Source organism: Gavia stellata, chromosome Z (assembly GCF_030936135.1).
Source record: "Gavia stellata isolate bGavSte3 chromosome Z, bGavSte3.hap2, whole genome shotgun sequence".
Lineage (NCBI taxonomy): Eukaryota > Metazoa > Chordata > Aves > Gaviiformes > Gaviidae > Gavia > Gavia stellata.
In genome coordinates, this window is record NC_082637.1 from 3,205,899 (window position 1) to 3,223,891 (window position 17,993).

The 17,993-nt window shown below is 45.6% G+C and overlaps 1 protein-coding gene across 1 annotated transcript in view; it reads left to right on the plus strand.

Moving 5' to 3' along the window:
* Positions 1-17,993, plus strand: part of MYO5B (myosin VB) — a 152,707-nt gene that overhangs the window by 70,390 nt on the left and 64,324 nt on the right. Inside the window, exons 11-15 of the mRNA XM_059833394.1 lie at positions 937-1,018; positions 2,606-2,746; positions 10,687-10,809; positions 12,058-12,141; positions 17,350-17,499. Coding sequence (XP_059689377.1) covers positions 937-1,018; positions 2,606-2,746; positions 10,687-10,809; positions 12,058-12,141; positions 17,350-17,499 — 580 coding nt within the window. The remainder of the gene's footprint in view (positions 1-936; positions 1,019-2,605; positions 2,747-10,686; positions 10,810-12,057; positions 12,142-17,349; positions 17,500-17,993) is intronic.

The window sequence follows — 17,993 nt, forward strand, 5'->3', positions numbered from 1 at the left end:
GTGTCAAAGACTTTTTTTTTTCCTCCCTCCTCCAACTGTGCCTTAAAAATAGAAATATAAATAACATAATTCCCCATGGTAGCTGAAAAATGTCCTTTTTTTAAGAACATGCCCGCTCCCTCTGCCTGGCCCTGGGTTCTGCGTGCTTCAGCCCTGACCGCCTCAGGGGTTCCGCTTGCTTTCTTCTGCTTGCCTGTGGTTTGTGTTATTAAAGCTGCATATTTTTTCTTTTCTAATTGTAACTAGGAAGGCAGTTTTGAGCTTGGTTTGGAGTCTGCCAGTGGCCCGTGGAGGGGTAGGATAATGTTTCTGGAAGGGAAGCTTTTAAAGCCCTGGTGAAGAGGGGATTACAGAGACCAACACCAAACTCCCTCTAAGGAATATGTTGGAATTGGAGCTGAAAGCACCATTTCTTCCTCTGCTGCCAAGAATTCGCTTGCTCACGTGTATCTAATTTTTGTGCTATCAGGGATGCAATACAGAGGCTATAATTATGAATTTAATACTTTCTTTTTCTGCTCTATTGAATTGCATTAAAAATACCGTCTTGGGTCTTTGAAGACAGCAGCTACTGTTTCTCCATTGCTTTTGTGATGGATATATTTGGACTTAATGTTTCATAATATTTTTTTCCCTGAGAGAGGCTGTTACATTTCTCGTCTTAGACAGCACTCGTGCCTGATGGGCAGGAAGCTATAGTCGTACCGAATATCTCATTCGTGTGTAGCAGAGGAGACCTCTTGAATCCCTTGAGTTGTGGCAAGGAAAGATAGACGTTTCGGGGAATGAGGAATAAAGTGTAGATGTGGGATAAGAGGAATGTTAAGAGACAGTTGAATAACTGGTGTTCTCCATCACGCAGATTACACTGTTGCAGAGAAAAGTAGATTTTGAGGCGAAGCACCGCTTAATGCCGATTTATTCGTTGCTTTGCAGGTTTGAAACTTTTGAAGTGAATAGCTTTGAACAGTTCTGTATCAACTATGCCAACGAAAAGCTCCAGCAGCAGTTCAACTCGGTAAGGTCAGCTTGGAAACGTTCCATAAAACCTGGCGGAAAATGTATCAAGGTGGGATTATTGTATGTCTGGCTCCTGCTTAACGGCACTTAACTGCAGCCTGGCTGGATCGCACGACCAGCATGAGTGTAGTCCTTGGGATACCATCTCTCCCGGGCAATGATTGTGCATTGTAATTGCACTAAAACACTCATATCAAGTTGAAAATGTTGCTTGGTTGATTGATAAGCTTGATACTGGAAGCGGGTTTGCAAATGGCTTATGTGAAGGTTCACTGATGGTTTTGAATAAGTGGAAAGCTTGCCAGTTTTTCTCTTGCATAGTTTCAATCCTAAACGGAGCTAAACCTGGATGGTCTTGTGCCGAGTCCTGATTTCCAGTGTGAGACAGAGTATGGGTGGAAGCCTGCCCATTAAGTGCGGCTTCAACCTCTGCAACGAAAACTCTGTATTAAACAGCAGGATTGGACACACTCCCCATTTTTCACCTGGACATGCCTCACAAAAACCTGAGATTCTTCTGTTTTATTAGATACAAGCACTTACCTGCACTGGAAATGAAACCAGTAAAGGGTCGTCTTTGGCTTTTGTTGAAAGCAGGGAAAAAATTACTATTAGTTTCAGGATACAAGGGAAAACTTGTTAAATTTGAGCAGCTAAGTACTGCGGAGTAGTTTGGCACTTTGAAACCGTATCATATACGTAGACATGAACATTTGCAGTATATCTAATGCATCAGATCACTGCTGCTAAAAAGGAAAAGTAAATTATGGATTGTATTTGCACTATTCATTTCTTACTTAGTATGTCCAACTATCACTTCTGAAGCTTATAAATTCAAACTCTGAGATGACATATTTGAAGAGATTTTAAAAAGCTATCTTTTGAAGAAAAAAGTACATTTGAAAAATCATTTTTTAATATGCTTAGAATATTTCAGAAATAGTCAGAGACAATTTATCTGCTTGGGCAGAGGTCTGAGATATGAGCTGTGCAAAGATTATTATTTTTATTTTTTTTTTTTAAATAAGAATCCGCAATAGCAATGTTCCTGACTTGGTTAGATACTGCTGCTGATATCCCTTCTAGGACGATGGGTGCTCTTTGTGAAGCTCTGCTCACAGATGGGGTCACACATGCTCAGCCCTGGCTTGGCTCCCAGCTTGTGAACCTGCTGCAGGTCACTAATTTAATCAGCAGAGCTCTAAAGGAGAGAGAGGGATTTTTCTCAGCCCAAGAGATATGTATGTCATATCTCTTGATGTGAGATATGACATCATATGATGTGAGAAGTGACAGTTTCAGTCATTTTCTAGTGGAAGTAATTTAAAGCCTTTTTTTTTTTTCTCTCCCCTGCCCCATGGCTTCATAGTGTAATGCTTTTATTTTCCTTGCCAGCAGCTAGATTGTGTAAATGGCAGAGCCGGCACAAAGCTGTCCGTGAGGGCACCTAAAGCTTCTATGGCTTCTGGATGTGCTGAGGGAAGGAATACTCTAGACCAGTGAGGACGAGTGGGTGAACGGGAAGGGGCTGATGCTGTGCTGGCTGGGGTCACGGTCAGTAACTCTGCTGTTTTTTCATTCTCAGCACGTGTTTAAGCTGGAACAAGAAGAGTACATGAAGGAGGGAATCCCTTGGACTCTCATAGACTTCTACGATAACCAGCCCTGCATAGATCTTATAGAGGCGAAACTTGGTATCTTGGACCTACTGGATGAAGAGTGCAAGGTAAAGAGGACCACCCACCTTTTTGCTGGTATTTTTATTTTTATAAAAGGTTAAAGAATGGGCTTTACTTGTGGTAGTTTGCAAGAGGGTAAACATCTCCTTTCACGTGCATTGCTGGGGTGTGCTCATGGCTAGGGTAGGGTGTTGGCATTTGCTTTGCTTTAGGACCACCCAGAACCTCCTTGGCAGATGTTTGCTACCAACCTGGGTACCTGCTCTCACCATGTATTGTCAGAGCTCGTGTTTCTGGCCTGGCTGTGCATAGGGATTGTCATTGCTTGAGACTTTCGATTCCTTCAACGTTATCCGGGACCCTGGAGTTCCTCCCTGCCTCAAGCTTATTTTGTCCCAGGGGAAACTTGAGTCCTCTTGTGATAGCTGTTTGGGGTAAAGTTGATTGCATGTCATGTAGAAACTTCAGATGCTGGAATTTGTGCTTTAGCGGCATGTGGCACATAGAAAAAAATGTGTTTGGGAGGGTGTCCTGTTTGGTCCTGGATGGTTGCGGCATCAAGGGACATCAGCAAATCCTTGTTATGTGGCTGAAGTCGATGCCAAGCTCTGGTTGACTTCAGACAGGCCTGGATTTCACACAAGTTCTGCAGAAGACCAAAATTGCATGTCCCTTCTGCTCCTTTGAGATAGAGAAGCAGGAACTAGGGATGACCTGTAGAAGCGTCTTCAGTTGTGTAGGCTTCTTGTTTAGCCATTCCTTCAGCATTCTTCTGTTGGGGTTTGGAATTGTGTTTTCCCTCAGCTTTTCTGAATTTCGGATTTGTGGTTGGTTGATTTTGGTTTGGTGTTGTTTTTTTTTTTTTTTTTTTTAAACCGAGCTTGTAATGTTGGGAGAGCAGTTTGCTATCTTTTATCATCCGTCTCTTGTAACAGCCTAAATTAAATCTTGCTGAAAAGCTGAGTAGAAATGCCAGAACGGCAACTCTTTATGAGAATACATAATAAAGGTTGGACTCCTTGTTCAGTCATGAATTATCAAATATATGTAGGAACAAGAAATGTAAGACAGGAGATTTTCTTGAGGCGTTGGGATGCCTATTTTTGAAGGTCTTTGGTGTGAAGAGTAAGTGGAAAGTCCAGATGCTTTAGGTGTGGTCATCTCGGCAGGAAAGCTCAATGTGATGCCACGATGAAGAAGGCCCCTACACTGTGCAGAGCAGCTTGCATGTCTTCCAGTTCTAGTGTCTGCACCGCAAAGATGATGAGGAAATGCTGGAGAGAGTGTTATCAGATCAGGGCTACAAAACATTGTGATACTGAGGATAAAGACACTTGAGCGCTGCACGGGAATGGTTATAAGTGATAGTCAGTGGAGGGTTTTCAGACACTTTGACACAAAAAATCCCTAGCATGCAATAGCTAGAATTTGAAGTTAGACAGATTCAACCATGAAAGGAGCCTTTTTTTGATGCTGAGAACAGCATAGTGGAAGGGGATGGTGACTACCTTCCTGCTGGATGTGGCTGCCTTGTGGAGCCTCAGCCTGGTTTTGCTATGGTGTGATCAACGAGTTGTCTTTGGGAAGAGTCTCCATTGAGACTTGGATATATTCTGTGCCAGGAAACGTCTTACTGATTGTGGAAGGGCTTTGAGGGTTTTTGAATGAGGGCAGGGAAGGGTGAGGCAAGGGGTGGTGGGAGAGCTGAAGCAGGGAATGGGCCCCTCACCAGAATAGCCAAGATGATGAGAAGGACACAATGAACTCTTGTTGGCTCTGTGGGATCTATAGGTATGGGACAGATCCAGTGGCCTGAGGGCTGGAGTGTCACGTTGCATTGGAGGGAAAGGTTTTGGATCTGTTATTTAGACTGTTGGGATTTAAGGAGATGTATGACTTGTCTGGAAGCGAGATGACTTGTCAAGTGGCTGGTGTCCTCCATATGATAGGGCTACCTTCCCAGATGTGATGAGGTTGTCCCGACCTGCACGTCCCACGAGCTCAGCCCTCATCTGGGATACGGACACTCCGATTATCTCTTTGTGATGAGCTGGACTTGGGGCTTTGCCCTTTTCAAATCTGGTCTTGGGAAGAGTCCTTAAAAATGAGAACAAATTAAACTTAATTTGATGCCCTTAAAATAGCATCTTAGCCAGTGCTGTCTCAGAAGGAGGTCAGATTGTTTGCTTGATATTCAGCAGCCATTTCATTCAGTCTCTGCGCTATTAAGCTGGTTAAATTCTTCAGGCTTGAATTGTCTCCTGGGTGTTGGGAAGACCATAAGGAAAGTTTTCCTCATGCCATATTGGCTGAGAACACCCTTTGCTCCTCTCTGAAGCACCTGGCACTAGTTGTTGCTGGTGACATGGCATTAGATGGAATGATTCCTATGCAGGAATATGGCCAACTTTGCTTTAGATCTGCCTAGTACTACTTTTTTCATCCATGGTTTTTTGGACAAAAAAAATGAAACACAAGATCTATTCCCCGCCTCATGTCAAATACCAATTATCTGGGTGTTTACCTGTCAGTGGGGAATGCTGTTGTTAATCACAGGCCCTTATTATGGGCCCCCTAATCGGCTCTTTTATAATAGCAAGCGTTCTCCAGCTTCATGAAAATTTCAGCAAAGCCTGTCAACTGAAAGCACTGGTTTATGGATGAAAAGCTTCACCCCCGCATCACCGGCCGCAGTGTTTCACCTCTCGGGGAGAGCTGACCATGGTGGGCGTGGGACCACAACAGGGTAATTGCAAATCATCTCGTTAGCACATACAACGGTGGATAAATATACTCCAGGACTTGAAATGGCATCGAGGGGGTCCTGGTAACATAATGAAACATTAGCGCAAATGCGGAGGGTTTGCTGCTAATGTTCTCACTTCACAGTATGGATTTTTTTTTTGACCTTTACTGTGAGGTTGGGGAGGGGGTGGTTGGGTACATGCTGAAGCAGTTCAGCTAACGAAGATCATAGACCTTTGGTGCGTAATGAGTCTTGTCACTGTTTAGAGAAGAAGGGGACCAGACAGGGTTGAAATGGGAATTAGCAATGAAAGAGAGGGCTCTGGAATTGAGGTTGGAGTTTTAAGGACTAAACCTGTCTCATGAAAGCAAGTGATAAAACCCCTAGCTCTGAAAAAAGATGCCTTTAGGATATGTTTGGTTTGGGGTTTTTTAAACAGCTTTGAGGTCTTAGGAGTTGGAAGCTGTTGTAGAATTATTAAGGTTGGAGGGGGCTTCTGGAGGTCATTTGGTCCAACCTGCAGTTATGTCCCTGGTCTGCCAGGAAGCCTTATAATCTCTGTGGGATTATGACCTTATGTCCTCTGCTAAGTGACCTTGGAGTCCTCAAAGTGCCTTTTCCCCGTTTCCTGCACTGGAGTGTCACCTGCCAGGATCTGGAGCTTTTAGGACCTCTTGATTTTGCTTTGGACTAAAAAGATGCCAGTGGAACAGCGAAAGTTCATGTCCTGTGCATAAAATGACCTTGGCCAGAAACCAAGTCCACCATGACAGACACAACATTGACATGCTATAGCACAAACTGATGAGCCTGAAGGAGAGGGAAAGGGGAGAAGGGCAGGAGAACCTCCCTGCTGGTGAGCTGTGAAGTGTGGATGGAGTCACCATGGGGCCAATGGTGGTGGTGGGAAATAACTTAGTATAAGAGCAGAGCCCTTGAAGAGAGCAAGGAGATCAACGTAGAGCCTATCAGAAGAGATGGGCATTAAGGAGGGATGCTGTCTTCTGGAAATCCAGTTGTGGGAAGTTGGGAGGGCGTGTGGAAGATTGCTTGGATATCTGGGATGGCTTTAGGGTATGGTTGGCCTTATTGTGGGGAGAATGACTTTGGTGGAGTGGATAGCAGACTTCCTAGGAAGACTTTGAAGGCTTTGAGGTTTGAGGGAACATGTGAAGAGTGACTTCCATGCTCTGGAGAGGGGGAGCCAGTTGGGATTGTTTGTTTTTGGTTTGTTTGTTTTTTTTAAGAGACTTAAATTATCCTCAGAGGAAATTGAAAACTCTGTAAGAAATGCAGTCAAGTCTCTGTGTCAAAGCTGGGTGAGATGTCCTGCTTTTCAGGCTGAAACTGCTTGCTCGTGGGAGTGTTGCCTGTCTTCCATATGCTTCCCAAGTGTCTTTGGGGAGTACAGTCTGAAGTTGCTGTGGATATCCAGGTTTCTCTGTAAGGTGTCCTGCTGCCTGGCTGCGTTCTTGCTTTTGCCTATGCTGTGGGATGGGAGTGGGAATGGGAAAACTAATGAAAAAAAATTTCCATTAGCATGAAGTGCATCTAAAAGGGTTTGATCAAGAACAGGCTGGTTGGAAGGGCTGATGTGTCAATCACGGCACTGTTGTCCCAGTTTTATTGTGGATCTTAGTGAAATTCTTTCTGCTGAGGAGCAATGTGACCCTGAGGCTGCCAAAGTGGGATGCGTCTAACCAAACCCATGAGCTCCCTCATGTTCTCAAACTCTCTCATGGCTCCGTTTTGTGTTTTATGGCACATCGCCATCATGTTCTGCTGTTAATGTGCCAAATGCATTTTCTAATGCTGTTCAAAAGATGCTCTTTAACTTTTCCTGTGCCCTTCTGTCAAGTGCTAGAAACACTGAAGTTGGCTTCTAGCAGACTCGTTTTCAATCCCGCTTGTCTCTGTGCGTCGCTGTGAACTTGGATAGCTGAGAAAATGTGTTTTCCTTGTCGGGACTTGTTAGTTTTTTGACATCAGAAATCAGCATGTTGCCTTCCTGTGACGCCTGGTCCTGTCCGGGAGGATTTCTGCTCCACGAGCGGATACACAGAGGTTGGACTTCTTGGGCTTTCCTTTCAGGTGGAGCACCTAATCCGACAGCAGAATAACCTTGCCTACGCCATGCTGTCAGCTTTTATGACTTTAAAGTCAGGTACATCACTTGCAGTGGAATGTGTCTCTGGAGCACAAAGGATGCCCAAGCTCTTTTCAGGCTTTAACATACATTGGAGTGATAAGGGGAAAAGAAATAAAATGTAAATAGCTCCTACTGTGTTTTCAGAGGGTTGACTTTTAGATCATTAGGTTTGAATGGACCTTTGTTGCTTTTATTGAGTTAATTATCCTTCTGTTGGAGATGATGGTGGAGGGAATCTCACCCTTTAGTCCATGCAGCTCTAAACATCTCCTCGGCTGTCTGGTAGTCGGGGTGGGTTCTTGACCCTGGGATGCATCTGATACAAAAGCTCTGGGCTCGAGCCTAGCAGCTGACCCTGGCTGCGCTGGGGAGGTTTGATTTGGGTTTCAGTAGCTCCTGGCAGCTCAGAGGACAGCGTGTGGAGACGGGAGGTGACACTGGCTGCAATGACACTACCCGACTGATTTTTATGCAGTGATGGGCGGAGGGACAGTGAGGACAGACGAGCCAAAGCAGCGACCTTGTGAAATTAGTGGTCTAAGATTTTTCCTGTTTAGAGATTTCCATACAATACTTGCAAGGCAGTCTGTTTTCCTCTTCCCCATCCCCTAAAAAGTTCTGTACTGATGAGATAGTCTCTAAATAACTTTCTTACTGGCTTTAAGGCTTTGAACTGCCAAGCCAGTACCAAAAGCTGTTATAATAGTACAGATAATGGCCCTGTTAACTTTTATCTTCAGGACTTGGTCCCTATCAGGTGCTTCTCAGGCAACTAAAAATACCCAGGCTGCACAACGGTGAGCAGGGAGCGGTGCGGGTACGGCAAAACCCTCTGTCTGGGAGGCAGGAGCAATACCTTTGAAGTTCAACTCTGAGATAAGCAGGTTTTTCAGCAAAGTGGATGGCCTAAAAGAGAGCTGGTGCAGGATAAATCTGCTGTCTGCTGCTCAGGTGGCTGCGGTGCTTCTGCTCTGCACCCGTGGCTCGGTCCCAAACAGGCGGGACCTAATGTGTTTTCATCAGTTATATTTCATATTTATATGTAAAAAAGAAACCCATCTGCATTTACATAACTCCATAGTTTAAATATGCATGTCTAATTTGCATAAATAAAATGTGTATTATAATTGCATAAATAAATGCCTTTTAATATTTATATATAATCTATGTTATTTCTATGCGTATCCATAATTGGCTACGCTTACAACTGTAAAGTATGAAATACTTCTGGGGTAGCATGGCTTGCATGAGTGGCTGCTGCATTTAATTCAGCCACTTTTTCCAGTTCACGGGGGTGGGCAGGAGTTGCTCGTCGCTGTGTCCAGAACCCTTCTGGTGTGTTTTGGTTTGCTGCTGTGAAATCAAAGGCTGTTTCAGAGCAGCATGAAGTAATAGTCCTCATCTGTCTCAAGTTTTCCTTCTTACTGTTTGCTGCCCCTATCTTCTCTGTCACTTCTCATATAAATGTCTATGTAAAGACCTGATGGAAGATCCAGAGCGTTCCCTGATGCTACACAATTGTTTTGTGGTTTCTAGGCTTTGCCCCATCTAATTTTAAATATCACCTGGCACTTTTCTTCTGACTCTTCTCTTTTTCTAACCTTAAATAATCTGGTCAGCCATTTTTTGTTAAAAATTATGTGTGTGTATGTATGTGCAACCATTGCTGTCCTGTTGGTAGTGATAGAGGGTCCACCAGCCCATGCCTCTCCCATCCCTGCCGGGCAGGCAAGAGGGATGGGGACAAACCCCATCAGCTGTGCTCCCCAGCCCTCAAGTTACAACTTCACTCCTTGTTCCCTTTGGTTTTCAAGGATTTTGCTTTGTGGCAAACTTGTTTTGCTGGAAAAGCACAAAATAACAGGTATTTACAGCCATGCTGCTTTCCTTGTACACCCTTATCTCTTTTGGAAAGCTTCGGGGGTTTTGGTCAGTTACCAGAGAGGGACCTAAACATATACCCTAAAATATTGAGTCTTTATGGGAATTGTAATCATGAGGGTATCAGAAGTTATGATATATTGTCATATGCTGCTATACAGCTATATGTGCTTACAAAATAATAAACCAAAACTAATATTCCCCCCCGCCCCGATCTTGGCAACATATCACATTAACTTAAGTTTACAATGATTTAGTGGGTAAAAATTGCAGGTGCTGGTTAGGAAGGTAAACTCAACCCCTCCTTGTAACTGCTGATTTGTGAAAAGTAGCCCATTGCCTTGCTGCACAGGTAGAGCTGTGAGGTTTTTTAATCACTGCAGTTGTTTTAGGGTTTCTCCATTCTCTGCCCCATCCTACCAAAGCAGTGTCTTGGGCAACACTTGATATCTTGGTGTACCATGGCCCAATCCTTTCAAGGGCAGGTCCATGTAGGACTTGCATCCTGATCTCAGTGGAAATAGGATGCAGAAGGAGGGTTTGGTATCCAGGAGATTCCTGGCACAGGCGGTTGGATGTGTGGGAGGGGGACACGGGAATCATTCAACTGCAGTAGGGCAGGTTTGTGGGTCTGAAGTCCCAACCCTGTGTGCATAACCCCTGTGTGGGGTTAATACCTCCTGTGTTTGGGATCCAAGTGACCCCACCCCAAGCCTGCTGAGAGGCAGAGGTTTCTTAAGAATTACCATTTTATTACTGTTTTAATATTTTAAAATTATTATTTTGTTATCATTATTATTTTAAATGAAATAGAACCTCTTGATTGTTGTCTCAGGTGGCTGTATGTGAAACTATTTGGTCACCAAAAACTGCATTAAAAAAAGTAATGTTGGTGCTTAAGCAATTAATGTAGCTTAAGTGCAAAAATACTTCTTCAATTTTATTACCTGCAAGAGCTGCTCTGGCTGTTGGAGCAAAACAAGCACTTGGGTGTTCTTCACTGGAAATGAAATATTAGTGTCTTTGTCAAGAATATACATGAAAATAAAATAGCACATGCTCCCAGAACTGGGAGGTGGACTTTGTTTCCTCAAATATTCCTGTAGCCCATGTGGACTACAGGAAGCCCCCAAGGAGGGTTCCTCCAAAACCTCCTGCACCTCCTTTGCATGCCTGACCATGACTTTTTGGTCCATTTTCTCTCCGTCCAGGTTCCCAAAGGCACCGACCAGAACTGGGCGCAGAAGCTGTACGACCGGCACGCCAGCAGCCAGCACTTCCAGAAGCCCCGCATGTCCAACACCTCCTTCATTGTCCTGCACTTCGCCGATAAGGTAACCGGGCACCCGTTTGTGTGCGCTGGGACTCGAACGCAGAAATGGGAAATGCATGGAGGGGAAAAAAGAGCTGCGTGAAGGAAAATTAGTTTATAGCGCCAGCGAGCTGCTTTTTGGTGATAGGGATGCCCGGTTGGCGGTAATCTCGGTTGGGCGCTCAGATCTAGATCAGGTGGAGGACTTCAGCCTCCGAACTATTGCGCTAAGCTTTAAATAGCTATGCTTTCTAGAGGAGAGAAAAATCCTCTTTCCGAAAGCTGCGGTGAAATGAATTTCTGTAAGGGCAGCTTGACTGAAAATGTATTGGAAAAGAGAATTATTTTTGAAGAGCAGGAGCTGCGAGTATCAGCAGGGCATGGTGGAGAGCAGCACGTGAGAGGTGACCCTGGGCTGGTCCCACCCTTCTGAGGGAGAAGATGCCAAGTGTGGGACTCTACATCTCAGTGTCTGGTGCTGTAGAGTCTCATCCATAGGCTCCAGCTTCATTGAAACCCTGATGTGACAGGCGTCACTCACAGCAAATAAGAATCTTAAAAGCTTGCAGTTATCCACAACACGCATTTGTTAGAAAGGAAAATGTAATGCCACCCTGGGGATGCATCCAAGGAGCCAGACGACGTGCAGGTGCTGTGATCCCATACAGGCGCTTTTCCTAACCAGGTTTGCCCTGGATGTAAGCAGCACTTTTCATGGCAAAGGTTGAGACTCGCCTTTCCTTAGGCTCGTGATTTTGTGCATGTATCCCTTACAAATTACATTCCTTTGCAAGCTTTGCCTTTTGTGATCAGCTATTTCGGCCAACTTCAGATGTAAAAAAATACATTTTTCATCTGTCCTCTCAAAAGTCTTCCTTTGCACCGTGACTCTGCAACAAGAGACGTAGTCAGGAGATCTTTTGAGGCTTATTGATTAGCTTACAAGGAGTTCAGGAGTGAACAAAAGAGCATGTAGAGAGACTGATGATCCTTGGATTTTTACCCCTGTTTTCCATGGAAATGCGGTTGGGTCCCCTACAGAGCAGTTTAACGACCAAGAAACAATTTGTGTTCATGTTAAGGATTTTGCTTTTTATTCGGATTCACTTTCTTTGATAAAAAGCGACCTTTAAATTCCAGCTGTTCCCCCCACTTCTCCCACTCTGGTTTCTCAGGTGAGCTCCAACAGTTGGGGTGTGGTGGGACACAGCACCTTGTCCCTGTGCGGTTGGACTTTACCCTCTGGGCTTCTTCCTTTGTCTCCTCCTAGGTGGAATACCAGAGTGAGGGATTTCTGGAGAAGAACAGGGACACTGTCTATGAGGAACAGATCAACATCCTGAAAGCCAGCAAGGTAAAAGCAGTGAGCTGGGAGATAATCAGCACGGTTGCTTTCCAAAGCATGAGCTTCACGCTTGCGTTCCTGTGCTGTGCCGCAGCAGGTCGAGTATGCAAAAATGCTTGGAGGCATCTACGTGAACAGCAAAAAAGGCAAATAAATGGGGTGTGGAGGAGGGAATAACGGGGAGAGGAGGGATGAGGCTGCTGGGGGCTACAGTTGCACCCAGGTGTGGGTGTGTGTGGTCCTCTGCTCTCCTCCACCTTGGTGTTGGTGTCCTGTTGAGGTGTATCAGGAAAATCCTTTCCAAACCTGCTGACCCTCTTCTTTTATGGTCACTGAGAGCAAAAATCAGGAACAGCCAGTTATGGGGCAGTGTAAATCCCATTTAACTCCTGCTCAGAGCTCCCCACCCATCACCTGGCACTGAAGATGTTCTCTAAAGCACGTGGAACCACAGGTGATCCTGGGATTAAAAGCCATGGTCAGCAGTGCGGTTTGTATATTGTGGGTAGCGTTGCTGACCTGCCACCCTTCTGTACGAAAATGGCTGTTCTCCTTAGCTGTAGTCTATCATAGTTGGCCCTGCAACTTTTAATTACTTAAATAATTAGTATGCAAAAAATAGGGTTAATATACAATGCTGGAAATCTTCACATGAACTCTGAGACATTCCAGCTGCTGATAGAGCTATTTTACACTGCTGCCAATACGTAACATTAATAAATTAATGCATATTGATGATCACGCTTGCTGTCGCTCCTGTATTACAAGACTTTGTGTCATGTACCTTTCCTCTCCCGAGTATTGTAAAAACGACTTGTCGGCACCTCGTTGCATGAGTGCCAACAGGGACATATTGACTGACCTCAAACACCAAGTCTCCTGGTAAAGAGTTTTTTGGCACCTGTGGTTTAAAGCCTCTGTTAGTCCCGAGGGCTGTGAACTTGGTGGGCTGCTGGAAGCAGAAAAGCAATAGCTGTGGGGCTCTGCAGGCTTTGGCATGGGTCTTGCCTGCAGTAAATGAGCACTTGGCAAGTGGGCTTCAAGTTGGAGACTTTACAGTTGCGTAATGAACTGAGCAGATTTTGCACTGACTTCTAGTACTGCACTCTTCTCCATCAGCATGCATCTGCGCTGGGGTGGGTTGGGTTAAAAGTGTCAAAAACACAGACATCTAAGGAATTTCAAGCCCTTGTTCTTTCAAACCAGACCGAAAGTTCCTCCCTGCAACCTTGAGTCTTTCGTTGTCAATTAATGAGTTGAGACTTTAAGCGACCTTAGCCCTGGCAGGGGCAGCTCTCTTATTCAGAAGCTAGTACGAAAATCCAGCCCTGCAAAGTCCAACACACCATCCAGCAGCCAAAATCAAGACTGCATGACTCTGGGGCACCGTTGTTTCCACCAAAGCTTGCGTGCAGTGTAGGGAAGGAGTATATCTGCTTTTCTCCAAACTATTTCAAACCCTTCCCCAGCGTGGACCAGCTTGTTAACTTGCATTTATTTTTTTGCATTACAAATTTTGAATCCATCTGTTGCAAGCGGATGTGTCGCGTATCCAGGTTTCTCCTCTTTGTGCCACCCTCCCTTGGGTTTACTGCTGGCTGTGACCTTCCAAATGCCACCCTAAATAAGGAGCATGATGAGGGGGAAGGAAGTATTATTTTTAGGAGCATTTTAAGCAGGAGTTTGTTCCTGGCAAAGCAAGAGAGATGAGAATGGGAAATTAATTGAGCGTTGCCAGTGGCTTGCCCTGCGTCTCAGCAATGAATTCACAGGAAGATGGCAAATGTGCAATTTTCTCATCTATGGGGGTAGTTGCAAGTCTAATAACTGTGAAGCTGGACTTTAATAACGCCCAAATCAAGGGCTCTGTGTGTTCGGGAAGCTCACAGCTTTCCCAGGGTAAAAACCAGGCATGATTAGAGCTTATTAGAAATGCCAGGTAACCTGCAGGAATAATTGATTCTGTATGATGAATTATTTAGCCAGAGCTGAAGTTGCTGTTTAAGGTAGTGCTGCAGAACTGGCCATGTCTGATAGGGATTTCTCTTTGACTTCTCCCCGTAGCTGCTGCGGCGGAGGTGCAGAGGAGAGCTGTAACTCATCGTGTAGTGCATTGTAGAGTGGTGGGGTTGGTGCCGCCTGCAACTCATTCCTTAGAAAAAGACATTAAAAAAAATGCTGAAACGGGTTTATTAACAGCCTCACCTCCTCTTCTCTGTCTGTCATATCGAAGGACCATAATGTAATACCAGAGTGGGCTGGGCTTCGGTTTAGTAGCAAAAAACCCCAAACCCTGCTCCTTGCAACTTGTTTGCTTGGCCTTAAAAGATGGAGTTTTCTAAGCCACTAATGTATGTACTTCAGGGCCAAAGATTTGGGCTTACTTGGCCTGCAAACTAAGCTAATGCTCCTTGGGGTCAGGCGTTAGGACTTTGCGAATTCATGGTGGTGACACAGAAATCTGCGTTTGTCATCCAGCTTAAAACACTCTCAAATGCACTTGGCTCCGAGAAGCTTTGGGTGATAGTGTGATGAACTTCTGCCTTTGAGCCATTTCTTTAACGACGTGGGAGCGGCGGCTGTTGTCAGCCCGTGCCGATGCCGTGCTGTCCCGGGAGGAGGAGCGGTGCTTCCCTCGGCAGAAGCATCCTCACCCTCCTCCTGCAAAGCCCCCAAAACCTGATCTTCTGTTCCTGCTTTCCCTATCCCCGTTGGCCGGCAGATTCAGTTATCCCGATTTTTGCCTCTTGCCTGCCGTGGGCCCTCCAGGGGTATAACCAAATAAAAAATATTTTCTTTTGCTGTAAAAAGCAGCCTGGTTTCTCCAAACCAAAAAGAGCAGCAGTGGCAGTGCTAAGTCTGCCACTCAAATGTGCTAATTTGACTAAAACTTAAATTTGTGCCGCAAAAGGCTGTGCCATGAGGGCTTTATCCTGTACTCGGGATGGGACCTGCATACGGTACTCACTGCGTTCTTCTTTATATTCCCACTAAGGCGATACACAGGGCAAGGGGGAACGCTGTCAATTTAACATGGCGAGCACTTAAACACCTCTCAGTCAGCAAGTGCATCGCTGATGAAGTGCTCCCACCAAGGCAGAACTGTGTTCTGCTAATTAGAATGCAATTACTGCCCTCAGCAAGATGGTGAAAGAGACTTTATAAAGCAGCTAATTAGTTTTGTTAGTGCTGGTCAGCTAAAACAGTTGAGAGCTGATGTTCTTTGAATTAAGGAAACAGATTTGGATACTGACTGAAAGCATACAGGCATGCTGTTAAGCTATTACATTCCAGTTCTCTATAATTACAAATAATGCACCAATGGTTTTGACTCTGCCAGTCGGGAAGGAGGGATCTGTCCTTTTCACTTATCTCCCAGCATCTGTGGAATAGATCCTGGGCTGCTACAGATGGTCCCAGTTAGACCAGGTTTGCTTTAAGCAAGCTGAAAGCTCACCTCCGAGATCCTTGTTGAGCGTTTGTGCAGGAGCAAGCACTCCTGTTATTAATAGCAAGCGGATGGAGGGGTCGATAGCGCTCCCAGCTATGCGTTGAGAAGATATTTTGAAAGCTGAAATTACAGCCAGGGCTTTTACTGTGTTGTCAAGTGCGAGATAGTAAAGTGGAGCCTGTGTTGGATGTCTTCCAGCATCAAGCAGGTGCCACCCAGACATCCCGTGTTTGCAGGAGGCAAAGCACCCAAGACAGTGACATGTCACCAAAGCACAACAGCTGTCAGGGTGTCTTTTTTTGGGATAGGGGGTTAGGCAAAGAAGGTGTGAGCCTTTATTCTGAGCTGCAGAGATAAAAATAAAAGCTGTGAGTATGAAGCAGACCCTTAGCAGGTGCTGTCTTAGAGCCTGCAAGCAACTTGCTAATGCAATGCAAAGGGTTTCCTTTCCACAGTGGTATTTAGGCTGCCGTGATAGCAAGCGGTGCGAACAGCCTGGGGGACTGGGGCTGGAAACAATCCTGTCTCAGTCCAGGGATGTGGCAGGGAGCCAGGCAGCCCTTTACGGCACAGCGCTGCCCGATAATGTCTATAAGGTGGTAAACCCCTGCACTCTTCCTGGGATCTTTTTGGAAATACATCCAAGCTCAGCTTTCGGAGGAGCCTGGGATGGAGGCAAGAGCGCTGTGCAGTGCAGCGCTGCCTCGTGTCGGTGGTTTGGCGTGGATGTGTTGGGTATGGCGTGCCACGGACAAGGGAAGCATGATGCTGGTGTCCTCTCCCACGGATGCTCCAGAGCAGGCATTGTTGGTGGTCTGCATGCTGCTGGGGTGGCATCACGGGTGCTTTGGCAGTGTCACCAGGCTGGAGCCCAGCTCAGCTTGGTGATAAGTGAAATCCCACCTGCTGATAGTGGGTTTTCTTACATTTAAGAATTTACTGTTTGAATGTAAGCGCAGCTGTAGCGGAAACCAGTGTGGACGTGTAGCTGGGTTCAAGATGTGAAAATTTAACAGCCCTGCTAAACAGACCAGATTTATTGGGACTTACTTAGTATTCAAGTTTGCCAGGCTAATGCAAATTTCAAGATCCTGCCCCTTAAAAAAAAAAAAAGCATTAACGGTATTTGCCAGCTCACCTGCTCTCCTGTTTATGAAGCGGAAACATTGATGCTGGCTTGCCAGAAACCCCAGACTTCAGGGATCTGAGGAGCTAAATGTGGTGCTTTCAGGGCTGCAGAACGGCGGTCCTGCTGTCGCCTTGCTCGTTCACGCTGAAATGCAGGGAATTAGTGGGGAAGTAGTGCTGGTATCTCTTAATTGTTAGGAAAAGCAAGGGTGCCTCTGGGAGCGGGCTGCTGCCTGCCCTGGCGTGGACACACTGTGCGGGCAGCATCCTTGCTGCCATCAGAGCTGAATGAGTAGCTCAAAATGATGCCTGGGAGCAAGAGTCACTTTATGTTCAGGAGGTTTTGTGCCTTGGACAACACCTTAGTGATGCAGCCTTTCAGGCAGCCATCCTCTTTTTTCACTTGTTTGATTTCATGTGCACATTTCAAGGTTTGATGAGCTACGAAACAGAATGGCCAATGATCCTGCTGACGTGGTTTATGTAGGTAATGCTTCTTGAATTCACTTTATTGCCCTTTTTTTCCCTTCCTGCTTTAAGATGGGGGGAAAAAAAATGACCGAAACAACGCGACTTGGGATGGGTTCATTCAGCAAAGAGCAGAGCCAGAGGAGCTCAGACATGGTCTTTCATTTTAGTATCAAATGGTAGCAGACTTATTCCAAGATGAGAAAGATGCTGCATCCGCCACTTCCATGGGAAAGGGAACATCCAAAATCAGCGTTCGTTCTGCCAGACCAGTGATCAAAGCTGCCAATAAGGAGCACAAGAAAACGGTGGGGCACCAGGTAATGTATGATTTGAGTGGGTTGGTTGATGGCAGGGGAACGGGACAGGGGAATCCAGACACGTTTTCACAGTTGAGAACCCATTTCTTCAGTCTGAAGCAGAGATAAATAAAAAGCTGTTGCGGGGGAAGTGAGGAAACCTTCCCGTGACCTGTGTTGACAGGAACTGTTTGGGCGTTGCATTTTGGTCACCTTTTAGCAGCGTCTCTGGAAGAGCAGGCTCGAGTAGTCTTGACTGGAAGGAGTTGAGACATGGTCTAAGGAGAGTGGAGGCCACTCTGGGATTCACTGGACTGTCTCCCAATCTACTACAGTGCTCATAAATTGAAACAACTTGAGGAAACAAAAAACGAACGTTTTTTTCCCCTGTGTGTATACTCAAGCAATGCAACAGGGGCCCAGAGAGGTGGTGCTGTCTCCACCCTTGGAGGTTTTCAAGACTCAACTGGGTAAAGCCCTGAGCAAACACTTGTTGTTGTTGTAAGTCACTGAGC